This window comes from Neofelis nebulosa, chromosome 6, assembly GCF_028018385.1.
Source record: "Neofelis nebulosa isolate mNeoNeb1 chromosome 6, mNeoNeb1.pri, whole genome shotgun sequence".
In the NCBI taxonomy this organism is placed as follows: Eukaryota; Metazoa; Chordata; class Mammalia; order Carnivora; family Felidae; genus Neofelis; species Neofelis nebulosa.
In genome coordinates this window covers 12,748,457-12,760,882 of record NC_080787.1, presented here as the reverse complement: position 1 = coordinate 12,760,882, position 12,426 = coordinate 12,748,457, and the positions used below count along the sequence as shown (strand labels likewise).

The 12,426-nt window shown below is 45.9% G+C and overlaps 1 protein-coding gene across 7 annotated transcripts in view; it reads right to left on the bottom strand.

The window, feature by feature from the left end:
• MBOAT1 (membrane bound O-acyltransferase domain containing 1) overlaps positions 1-12,426 on the bottom strand; it is a 107,398-nt gene that overhangs the window by 39,599 nt on the left and 55,373 nt on the right. For 5 of the 7 annotated variants that reach the window (XM_058732878.1, XM_058732875.1, XM_058732870.1 and 2 more), the window contains 3 exons: positions 8,880-9,025; positions 7,633-7,710; positions 1,884-1,979 (listed from right to left, as the gene is read on the bottom strand). In XM_058732878.1, coding sequence (XP_058588861.1) covers positions 1,884-1,979; positions 7,633-7,710; positions 8,880-9,025 — 320 coding nt within the window. Of the gene's footprint in view, positions 1-1,883; positions 1,980-7,632; positions 7,711-8,879; positions 9,026-10,023; positions 10,233-12,426 lie in introns of those variants that run through there. The other 2 variants (XM_058732877.1, XM_058732871.1) reach the window with 2 other exon arrangements.

Here is a 12,426-nt window from a genome sequence, read left to right as displayed (position 1 = left end):
CCCTGTCTCCTGTAACCAGGCCTGGCATGTTCGGGATTCTCAGCCAGTGCCTGCTGAGTGAGGAATGAATGAGCCTTCTGATTCAGCACCAAAGCCCTTCCTCGGAGTGGGGATCTGCAGAGTGATGGCATTGCTCTTCCATAAGCCCCATCTGCCACCTCCACAGTCATTCCTCTAACGGGGACTGAGGCAGTAGAAGCAAGTCAAGATGCCCAGCCTGCCGAGCGACCTGACAGCTGACTGCTGCAGGACTCCAGTCCTCCCCGTCCCCTTCCAACCTCCCTACCCTCTTCTCATTCAACAGCCATTACTTGTGGCATGATGAACTTGCCTTCGTCTCTTTCCAAAGGATCACTCTCTCCCCTTTCATGTCCATATACAATCAGTTTATATAGCAGTACAGGCAGGCCGGGGCGGCTCAGTCGGTTGAGCGTCCGACTTCGGCTCAGGTCATGATCTCATCGTTCGTGAGTTCAGGCCCCGCATCGGGCTCTGTGCTGACAGCTCGGAGCCTGGAGCCTGCTTTGGCTTCTGTGTCTCCCTCTCTCTGCCCCTTCCCCGCTCATGTGCTCTCTCTCGATCTCTCCCTCTCTCTCAAAAATAAATAAACATTAAAATAAATTAAAAATTACGTTTAATGCCGTAACTTCCTGGCTGTATTGTTATCTTTGTTGCTCCCATATTTTCCATATATTGCTCATGTGTCATTAAAAAGTAAAAAGTTGTGAACTTGTTCCAGAAAAACTCAACAACAACCATGCTCCACAACATACAGGGAGGGAAATGCAGAAAGGAGACGAGGCAGAGAGAAACGTAAAATCCCAGGAACCCAAGGATAAGAAGAACCAATGCAGGAAGGACCAAACCACAGTCACAGAAACTTCAGGACACCAGTCTTTGTGGCCAAAACCAACACTTCTGGCTTCCCAAGCCTCTTCAAGGTGGGACAGTTAAGTCGCAAAATTTGCAAAGTTCGCAGAACTGAGCTGTGAGTTGCAACACCTTTATTTCACTACCTCCCCTCCAATAACTCATGAAAGGAAGTGCAATTCAACCGGAAGGGAGACCCCAGGCTCTGCCTGACCTCGCGCTGCTGCAGAGAACAGACCCAAATTCCCCAGGAAGGAACACGGTGAATATACAATGTGTTAGGAAGAATCACCCTGCTTCAGTGTCCATTCCTCAAGATTCATAAACAGCTGTTCCTAAACAAACAGCGACAGAGTATAGAATGTTCACTTATCTGCCCACCATCAGGAGAGGGGTGGCCCAGCAGGTTAGGGCCAAGAAAAAACTTTTGCAGCCCAGCATGGAGACCCTTGCTGTGCTGGGTATTACCTTCACGTCACTAGAAGCCTAGGGAATCTGGAGGAAGGGTCAGGACGGGAACCATTTATCAGCTGGGAGCGAAAAATTTCTGTATTATTAATTAGTAGGAGATAAACACCAGGTCCATGTTAAGAGCATTGTAACAGAGGACTGGAAACGTTTCCTTTAAAGAGGAAGACAGTAAATACTGTAGGCTTTGCAGGCGACATGGTTTTGTCATGACTATGCAACTCCACCGCTGTAGTGCAAGAGAGGCCAGAGACAACACGTAATGACCCGGTGCCCAGTTGTGTTCCATTGGAACTCTACAGAAACAAGCGGCAGGACAGACATGGCCCACGGGCCATCGGCTGCCACCCCAAACTTACAACACAGCAGGGCCAACAGTCCTGCAGAGCAATCAAACCTTCAGCCCCAACCTCATTAGCACAGTCTTACCAACCGATTGGACCAGCCACCAAGGAGTCTCCTGTGCAGCCTTGATCTTTACAGACCCCGAGAGACGGAGTGCAAGTCTGCAGTCGGGCCCTCCCCCCCCAAATTAATACACTCACCCAGAAAAATCTGTAGTGAGAATTCCATAGTGGAAGATGTATATCCGGCTGATGTGGCATATTGTAAGGTATCCCATTGCTACAAAGAAGGAGTATCTGAAAGCAGAAGAGAGAAGATCGGATGATTATGCGTGGCAGTAACACGATCGACTTTCTCCTCTTCCTCTCCCTCCCTCCCCACATATAGTCAGTCACAAAGTCCTCTCTGCTTGGTCTGTAACCCAGCTGATCCCCTCCGCTCACTTTTGCATTCACTGCCTGGGACCCTTCATCTTTTCTCACCTGCACACAGCACAATGGAGTCACCCCGGTGCCGATGCCTGGGCCTCACCCCTGCTATTCTGGCTTAACTGGTACAGGATACACCCAGCAGGTGTAATTTCATCGTGCAGCCAGAGCTGCGAAGCAAGAACCTGCAAGATCTTGCGCTCAGATTCTCCTCCTCAGAAACCATCGTGTCTACACAACAATCTTTGTAAAATACAAACCAAACCAGCATTATGCCGCCGACCTCTCCCTTCCTGACATCAACTTTGTTCTCTTGGCTTCTCTTCTCCGTGATTGCTTCCCGCCTCTCTGGTTAATGCTTCCAAGGTTCTTGCTCAGCTTATCTTCCTCCACTTACTCCTTAGGTGTGAGCATTCCCAGTGCCCTGCTGGGCACACCCCTGCCCAAGCCTGAGGCTTCAGTTACCACACACCAAGATCACGTCCTGGCTTCCTTCCAACACCTGCCATGACCACCGGGGTACGAACCAGCAACACAAAGACAGACAGACAGACACACACACACACACACACACACACACACACACACACACTCATGTACATCATTCAGAACATTCATCAATTTGTAATCACACATATGTGACATTAAAGAACAAAAATTCAACTGAGTAAACTTTGAAGATCGAATTATCTTTATTAAGCGATTTGTTGACCTGGCTGTACCCCACTTAGCAAATAGAGGGGAGCTCTGAGGAGTTGCACAAAATGGAAGGTTTTTACAGGAAGGAGGGTGGCACAGGGAAGTGACTAGGAAAAGAAGGGATTGTTTCAGGCAAGGCCACTTTCCCTTAGGAGGAAGGGTCTCCTCACGCAGATGACCTCATGTTCCCTTTGGGGGATGCAGAGGGCCCATGGGATAGACTCCAGAGGCTATTAGTGCTGACCAGAAAATTCCTGGATGACCGGTTAAGACTTACATTTCTGGGGGGTTTGAAACTGCCCTAAGCCCTAGTTTGGTGAGTTGGCCTACGTGACTCCATTTTGGGTCTGTGGTCTTCTTTTTCATAATGATCATCAAATTAACTGTTGTCTCCCTTACTAGACCATGAAAGCAAGAACGTCTTGTGTGTTTCACTCACAAGAGTGGCCTCCTGGGTGCTAAGTGAACAAAAACCAAATAAATGTTACTTGTCTTAAAAGTCTCCAATGGCTCCCACTGTCCAGTCACATCAAAACTCCTAAACGCAGCAGGCAATGTGCTCCTGCACGGAGCTCTACCTTTCCCTCGTGGACTCCTCTCTGCTCACACCCCACGTCCACTTATGCTCAGACGACACCGGCCGCTCTCTCTCCACAATTACAGCTTGCATTTCCAGGCCAGATGTCTTCTGCACACCCCTTCCTCTGCCTGCAACTCCCTCCTCCGTCCTCCAGACTACCTAGGAACTGTCTAATTACCAGGTAAGGCCGGGCTCCGGGTCAGTCCCCCCCGCACCGGCTTGCTCCACCCCTTCCCTCCTACCCCCAGCACAATTCACTGTTCCGCTCCTGGTATATCTCCAGTGCTCCATGCCAACCTCATCATTATGATGCTGAAATTATATGCATGTGTCTGTTACACCAACTCACCATGACCTTGAGCACCCCAACCCTTGGCCATAGAGGGGGTTCGTGTACGGTTAGCTGAAAGGCACTGAAAGGAGCACATTCAACATTTTAAATGGTGCAAGAGCCCATCAGAAACAGACATAAATTTAGAAGGTATAACACTGAAACATGGGTCATAAAACAGAGATGAAGCGTATTCTCAAATTATATTGAAATTCACGAGTTCATGTTAAAATAACCCATGGAGACCGAATGGTGAGGTAAGAATAATAAAAATACACTTGGTAGCAAGGGAGAACCAGCTAGTGGGCGTGAAGCAGTTCTGTAAACTCTAAAGCACTACATAACTTTACGTTCTCTTTGCAAACAAAGACGTCCTGACACAAAATAAGACTTTCCCTGCCTTGGGTTCATCCTTAACCCTTTCCCAAACAGAAAGACGGTGAGCAAAGCAGGACTGAGAGACAACAACTCCCTGAAGGGCTGAGCAGAAGCAGAATGGCGCTAGTTAGGCCCTTCTGCCTCCAGCCTCTGTTTTCTCTCTCCAGCCAGTTCGTGAAGGTCAAGGCAAAAGCACGAGGCAGATACAAAAGACAAATTCTCCCACGGCCCTCTTGAATGCAACCATACCTGCTTCCCCTTTCTCCTTCACAAGAGCTAGACCCATACCTCCCCTGCCCCCCAGCCGAGCAAAGAAAGAGACTTCAACTCAGTAGTTATAACAAGCACTGTGTCCCGAGACAACAGCACAATGCATTCATGCTCTGGACGCACCTGAAAAATCTAAGGAACCCAGGAGTGGTAGAGAGACTACGCATTATGTTCTGGAGACAGACCAACAGGACTTCAAAGCCCAGCAATGGCAAAGCTAATGTGGGAAGTTTAAATACTAGCTATTTTATGAAGGAAGGATGTGGCAGAGACTGGGGCATGAGTGATGGTAACATTCCCCTGCTGACCTGGGTGGTGGTAACATGGATGTATTCATTTACGAAAATTCCCTATCTGTATACCTATTTACCTCTCTGAGCATTCATTTCTTCAACCTGTGGGGAGGGGGGGCAGGAATCTGTATCCCAATTAATTGTCCTAGAGAGAATATATTTGTAATAATGACGTAAAGTATTAAATATATTACATGATATACTAAGTAAGAGTTTATAGATTCAAAATAATGAAACAGAACTATTTTTTGTAATGTTTTTGTTCTTATTTACGAGAGAGAGAGAGAGAGACAGAGAGAGCGATTGAGCGCATGAGCAGGGGAGGGGCAAAGGGGGGGGCACGGACAGAGGATCAGAAGCAGGCTGTGCACTGATAGCAGGGAACCTGACGCGGGGCTCGAACTCACAAACTGTGAGATCATGACCTGAGCCAAAGTCGGACGCTCAACCGACTGAGCCACCCAGACACTCTGAAACATATCTTTTTAAAAGAGCATGGCTTAGCACTTGGCACAAAGCAGGTACCCCAAAATTGGCAACTTATCATCATGTTCTCACAGAGGCGGTCTATCCTAGGAGATACAAACTATATTCTGCTCCAGTCGGTCTGGATATGATCAATTAACACCTGTGATTTCTGCCCAACATAGTGGCTTAGGAAGGAAACAGTTGGCACCCCAAGAAATCTATAGACAAAGAGAAAACAGTATGTCTAGAAATCAGTTAACTCCCCATAGCGGCAAAGCCTGACCTTCCCCGACTCTCCCCAGCCATGTGACGGAACTCTTGTAACTGGCTCGGCAAGGGGAAGAAAACGATTCCCAAAGAATCACGAAATCCTGATCCTGAAGAAACCTTAAGTTCAAACTATCACACACGCCACATTCTATAGGTGGGAAATCTGCTGTACAGAGAGGCTGCATGACCCTTCTGAACTCACACTGCCAGAGAGAGCCAGATTTCCAGTCTCATGTTCTTTCCCTGCATCAATAGGAAGCAATTTCCCTCCGTCAGGAACCAGGAACCACTCCCTACTTCCGCAGTCCTGGCAAAGAAAGAGCTTGCACTGGAGTCCTTTTTGGTCTTATGACCTGGGCCTCTGCTACCACAATATTACTGTGGTGGGACAGACACAGCCTGTCCGTAAACTGCTCGGCTCAGCCAAGGCTGGAGTGTTCCATTCCTGGCCAGAGGCTGACACTGGGCCCCGCACGGAACAAGCATGTGCATGCAGGTTCTTGACTCTGAAAAACAGTCCACACCGATCGGGATCACACGAGCGTGGAGAGAGCTGACAAATCACAACTTGTAAGGTAGTTAAAAATATGCTACAGAGATATACCCAATTTTTACTAACTGCTGAATGGCTTCCAAACTCAAGTTTGGGGAAAGCCAGACATTTTCACCTCCCACTAACAACGGCATTTTGTCATAATATGGAGCATTCCCAAAGCCCATTCTTACCAAATCAGAAATATAGATTTCCTATTTCCCTTCTGAAGGAGTGACACTATCCCTTTCAAGGAGGGCATTCAGAAGGAAGAGAATGGCAATTCAATTTTTCAGAACTCATCCAGACACTAAGTTGGGTGAAACTAAAATTTTAAAGCATACAAAAATATTTTCCCTTAAAAATTTTTTCCCTTGGAAACAGGAAATTTACTGTAAGTAATTTACAAGATTATACATTAAAAAGTGAAATTTCAATGACTTGCAGAAGGAAAACTATTGTGCTAATAGTCTTATTAATCAGAGTTTTCAGGGAGCCTGGGTGACTCACTTGGTGGTGCCTCTAGGGCTCAGAGACTCTTGATTTCAGCTCAGATCATGATATCAGACTCATGAGATCGAGCCCTGTGTTGGGCTCTACACTGGGATCTATGCTGGGCATGGAACTTGCTTAAGATTCTCTCTCCCTCTCCCTCTGCCCCACTCCCACTTGCACATGAACTCTCTCTCTCTCTCTCTCTCTCTCTCTCTCTCTCATTCTCTCTCTAAAAAAAAAAAATCAAAGAGCTTTCTGAAACTAAAATAAGGCATCTGCTTTTTCAGGGAAGCCACCAGAAAAGAACTTACAACAGGACAAATGTCTTTTCAAAGGTATTCATTCATTCCGTAAACATTTATTGAGACTTTACTTGTGACAGATACTGTTCTAGGCTCTGTGGACACAAGAGTGGACTGTGTTTTCACGTTTCAGTGTTACAGAAAGACAGAACGAATGCTGGGGTTTCACAGAGACCACAGGAAACACAGACAATGCTAAACAGATACCCAGGTGTCTGAATCGATTATCCAAGCACGTTGCCTTCAAGGCAGAATTAAGTTACTTCTCTACTTTCAAATCAAAATATCACAGTAAGAATATTTCTTCCTCTTTTGACCATTTTAGCATACATATTTGAAGTACACAAAGTTTTGACACGGGTCCACGCCTGGAAAGCCACAGCCAAATTCAAGATAACAGACATATCCGTCACCCCCCCAAGTGTCTTCCTGCCTCTCTGATCCCTGTCACATCTCCCTGTGCCGCCCCACCCCGGGGAGCCTCTGATCTGTTCTCTGTCACTTCAGATTAGTCTGCATTTTCAAGAATAGAAATGTGTGTGGCTTCCTTCCTTCAGCACATTTACTTTGAAGATTCATCCATATCATTGTGTGCTATTAATCCTTCGTTCCCTTTTCCTGCTGAGTAGTATTCCACTGCGGTGACCATCTGGGCGGTTTCCAATTTGTGGCTACCATAGAGCTGCTTCTCTTCCGACACGAGGGGCTTGCCACCCTTTTCACAAGCTTCCTCTGACTGCTCCCAGCACTTAGGGCCCCCATGTCTCCTTCTGATATCCCAGAGAACTTAGGATACGCCACTTGTGATGGGCACGTGGGGAAAGTGCCCCTTGACCCTAGAAACACATTTCACCGGTCATGGAAGAAAACCTCACCTTGCACGGCTCACTCCCAGAATCTTACCTGTGAATACTGGATACGCTTGCTGTGACCATGATCCCGTAGCACATTAACACCAGCACAAAAAGATGCACAGAGTACCTTTAAGACATCAGGGAGAGAGAAGGAGGAGCATTGAGTATATTCCAAATGAACATGCCTACTGGGCACGCACACTGTGCTCCACCTATGCCCCCACCAGAAAGCACATGATCTGCTAAGTCATGTTTATGCAACAGAAAATACATCAAAGAGTTTTGCTCTGTGTAATTAAGGTACTAGACTAGATCTTGAAGCAGCAGGAGGAAGTCATGACACAGTCTGTCACCTGTGGTGCCAGTAACGGCAGGATCCATAAATGGAAGGCTTGCACTTTGGCACACATACAACTGAGAGTCCAGAAGAGTTCTTTCTTTCTTTAGAACCTTTTTTTTTTTTTTTTTTTAATTTTAAAGCACCAGGACCAAAACTGATCTTCACCAGATACCAAGACTTTTACCTGGTAGTTGATTCAACATACTCATCATCTTTTCTCAAATTTTTACTGAAGGAAGAACAGCAGTATTATAGTATCCTGAATGAATTCACAAAAATCCTTAAGTTGTATTTCTAGAAATGTTGGTTCCTAAAACTCTCTCCCCGAGAAGTGCCACTCCCAGGGTATTTGGCCAGCTTATCTGGTACAGAAAAGAGTCATCCGCAGGCTCTCGCTGTTGAGGAATGACTCACACTTCCTAAGACCAGCACTAAAACTCTTCTACTTTATGCGCAGGACTAACATCAATTATTATTGTCATGCAAGAAAAACACCAATATCTACAACAGGTAAGAAAGGTTCCTCATCTGGAAAATGAAACCTTATAGCATTCCACTTACTTGACCCAGGGTAACATCAATGGAAGCACAATTTCTAGAAAAATTCACCGAATTGACTTCTAGTGGATAGTCAGTTTATTGGTTCTAGGTTCTTACAATAAATGATATTCCTAGAATATACAATAGGAGTGTGTATGTGTGTGTGTATATATATATACACACACACATATATATATGTGTGTGTGTATATATATGTATGTGTATATATATGTGTATATATATGTGTATGTGTACATATATATGTGTGTGTATATATGTATATATAAAACAATAGGAGTATATATATATTTTTTACAATAGGAGTATATATTTCACTTCCTGCCTGGGAAATGCCAAGAATTTTGCCCCAACACACCCAAGTGATAAATACTAGAGTTTCTGAGGCTCATACTCACCAGCCAAAACAAAAGATGACAAAATAGATGCCAAAAATGGTGGCAAACGCATGCCGGACATCGGGACTGGTTTTAGCAGGACTTAAGTAGATGCGGAACCAGAAAGCAGCGAACAAGGCAAAGAGCTGACACGCTACAAAATTCACCTGTTGGGGGGGGGAAGAGAGAGAGAGAGGGAGAGAGAGAGAGACTCAAAACCTTTATTTATCCTTCTGCCTGTGTGCGAATTCTCTCCGGTCTTTTCGGATTTCCGCATCTGGGTGCATCTGTGACTTGGACTTTTTCCTCAGCAGAGTGTTTGTTTGGAAAAGGTTCAGGAGACTGACCGGGTAACCAGGCCCTCATCTGATGTGAGAAGTGAGGAACCTGAGTTTCGTTCTCAAATTTTTTTTCATTTTTTATATACATATAATTTGTCAAGTTAGCCACCATATAGTGTATACAGTAGGCTCTTGATTCTGGGGGTAGATTTCATGTCTAATTTTTCAAGACTACCCAAGGTTGCTTTCTCACCCACAACACAGAGGGCTTTTCAATGTAGAGGGCCTCAGTGACTGTGAGGTCAGTTTGCTGGGTCTCTTTCCACCGCATCCCCAGTGCTATCCTAAGATAAAGCACGTGTTCTGTAAGAGGCACAAATGAACCAAATCCGTGACGCGTCCCTCATGAAATACCTGAGAAACTAAAGGCTTCTCTCCAAAGTCATCATCAACTGTTTGACTCTAATTTTTCTCATTTTAACTTAACACCAGATGAAAAAAATAAAATAAAAACACATGAACACCAAATGAACAAGAGGACAGCTCAAGTTCAAGGAGTGGCACTAAAAAGCCACACACAAAAAAGAAACACCCCCACCTTACACTTCCAACGCCACCCTATCCAATTATTTAAAATAGGCAACAAATTTCCTTAGAAAAGTCTCATTCATCTATCTCTCAAAAATATTGTACGTACAAGAAAATATAAAATAACTCCCCGATACCCCGGGGAAAGACCGGCTGATGTAACACAAAACCCAAATGCATCAAGTGATGTAACCATTAATTACAACAGGAAGAGCGGTTCAAACTTTTCAGTGTTCGGAGGGAAAACTCAGCTTCTAGAAGACACTTAACGGAAAAGGGATCGAGGATATAAATACCTGAATAGAGCCTCAAATTCAGCCTCCACAGTTTCTCACACGACAAAAAACTGTAGCTGCTGGTGAAATTCATTAGGGCTGTCTCCCGGCGGGGGCGGAGGCAGCAACATTAGCTCCTCCTGAGCTCACTCGGTTTTCCCGATAAAAACCAAGACGACTTGGGGCCCCTGGTAATTCACAGGAAGGCTTTCCAGAGAATCTTCTGTTTCGTTTTTGAAAACTGTGCTGAGTTTCCCCTCTGTTTGGAGACCACTCTTCGCGGACCTTTCCAGACACTGATCCCCGCTACTGCCTGCCCTGGCTTTCTACCCTGGAAGACAGAGAGGACGTGAACCATGATTCTGGTCTGCATGATGCGGTCCTATCATTTCGTGTAGGCTAAACACGCCACCGCCAACCCTCTCTCTCTCACACACACACAATGGAGAGAAAAATAATCATCTTAGTGAGGGTCCAAATGTAAAAGAATTGGCAACTGGAAAGTCAAAGTTATGATCATCTGTAGGTGATCAATCACACGTTCTTTCGTTCTCTTAGCCACAGCAGAATACGGTCCCCCAGGCAGCAGAGCAGCTCAGGGGAAATTGGTTCCATTCCTTGAGGTTTGCCGGTAATTACTGAGCACCCCTGCACGTGAGGAATGATCCAAAGGGTAGATCGTGTTCTCACGTGCAGTCCCGGGACCGGCAGCCGCAGCTGGAAAACCATCAGAAATGCAAATTCTCGGGGCACCTGGGTGGCTCAGCCGGTTAAGGGTCCAACTTAGGCTCAGGTCATGATCTCGGAAACATTTTTTAGAAAAGAAATGCAAACTCTCATGCCCCACCTGAGACTTAACTAAATTAGACCTTCCCAAGGTGGGTCCAGCAATCTGTGCTTTAACAGCCCCCCAAGAAATGGGGGTGCACAGTCACTTTGAGAAGCCCTGGGATACAGGAGAAAGGAGGCACGCTGCCTGCCTAGCAGACCTTATACTCTGAGAAAGGAACACAAGAACCCACAAGTAATTGTAAAATAACATTAACATGGCTCGAAGTTATTAGTACATGATTATTATTCTCTTACATTACACCCCCTTTAGATCCGAAGTAAATAATGAGAAGTTTCACGGTTAAGGAGGGATGAGACTCAGGCTGACAACTAGGAAAAAAACTGTTGAAATAGGTAAAAACTGAGGCGCGGGAGCAGTTAAGGACATGAAAAATACTGCTGCCTGGGGCACCTGGGTGGCTCAGGTAAGTGTCAGACTTCGGCTCAGGTCATGATCTCGCGGTTCGTGAGTCTGATTAAGCCCCGCGTCGGGCTCTGTACTGACAGTGTGGAGCCTGCTTAGGATTCTCTCTCTCCTTCCTCTCTTTCTCTCAAAATAAATTAAAAAACGTTAAAAAAAAAAAATACTGCTGCCTGGACACTATCACCAACCATTCTGACATAACTGGCCTGACATCAGGACTTTCCAAGGCGTTCAGGTGGTTCTGATATTCAGGCAAGATGGAAGGCACCTGGTTTGGAAGTATAATAGGAGGGACCCTCAGAGGCACCCAGGAGGAACTAGACTTTCTCATAAAGAAGAAAAGCACAAATAAAGGAGAAGGAGATTGGTGAACATCGTGCGGCAGGGATGAGACAGAACAGATTTAAGCTCAATGGTCGTCACTCAGCCGGCCCAGGCATCCTCGGCCTCCTGACAGTCTCATCAGCTTGGCTCGTCTTAAGGAAGGTGGGTCCTTCTAACCCACCTCCAAGGAAGAATAAGGCTCACTGTGGGGAAACTACCTCTGATCTTGTCACCCTCGTGATCGATAAGGAGGAAACAAAGACTCACTGGGCCACTGAAGCAATCTGCCATTTTTCAGCCACCATGATCTCATGTGTAACCAACTGAATATCCTAGTTCTGACTCTCGGATGTCAGCTGGGTGAGCTTTGGTAATTCATTGATTAATTCTACAAACACTGACTGGCTGATGCTATATGCCAGATACTGGGTACAGCGGGCAAGATACTCTCACCACCAGCAAGTCAAGAAAAGAAGACTTACATGCTCTGGGTTTCAATTGCTTTTTTCGGGGGGCGGAGGGGGGTTCCAAAACATGTGCTTTGGGAGACCTAGTCTGTAACGGTCTCTGATTCTAATCTAACTCAAATCCTTTCCCTTAACCGGTAGTGGTTAATGCCTAAACGCAAGACCCTTGGGACTAAAAGCTTCCTCCTACACACAGACACAACCCACACCCCCATCCTCCTCCCAGGAGTGAGTCATGGATGGCTGGATGAATGTTCCCTGGCAAACTGTTCCAAGGCAAAAGTGGAAACACACACACACACACACACACACACACACACACACACACAGCAACACCGCTCAGTTCTCGCAGGAGGCTCCTAGCAGGATTGCTTTTCA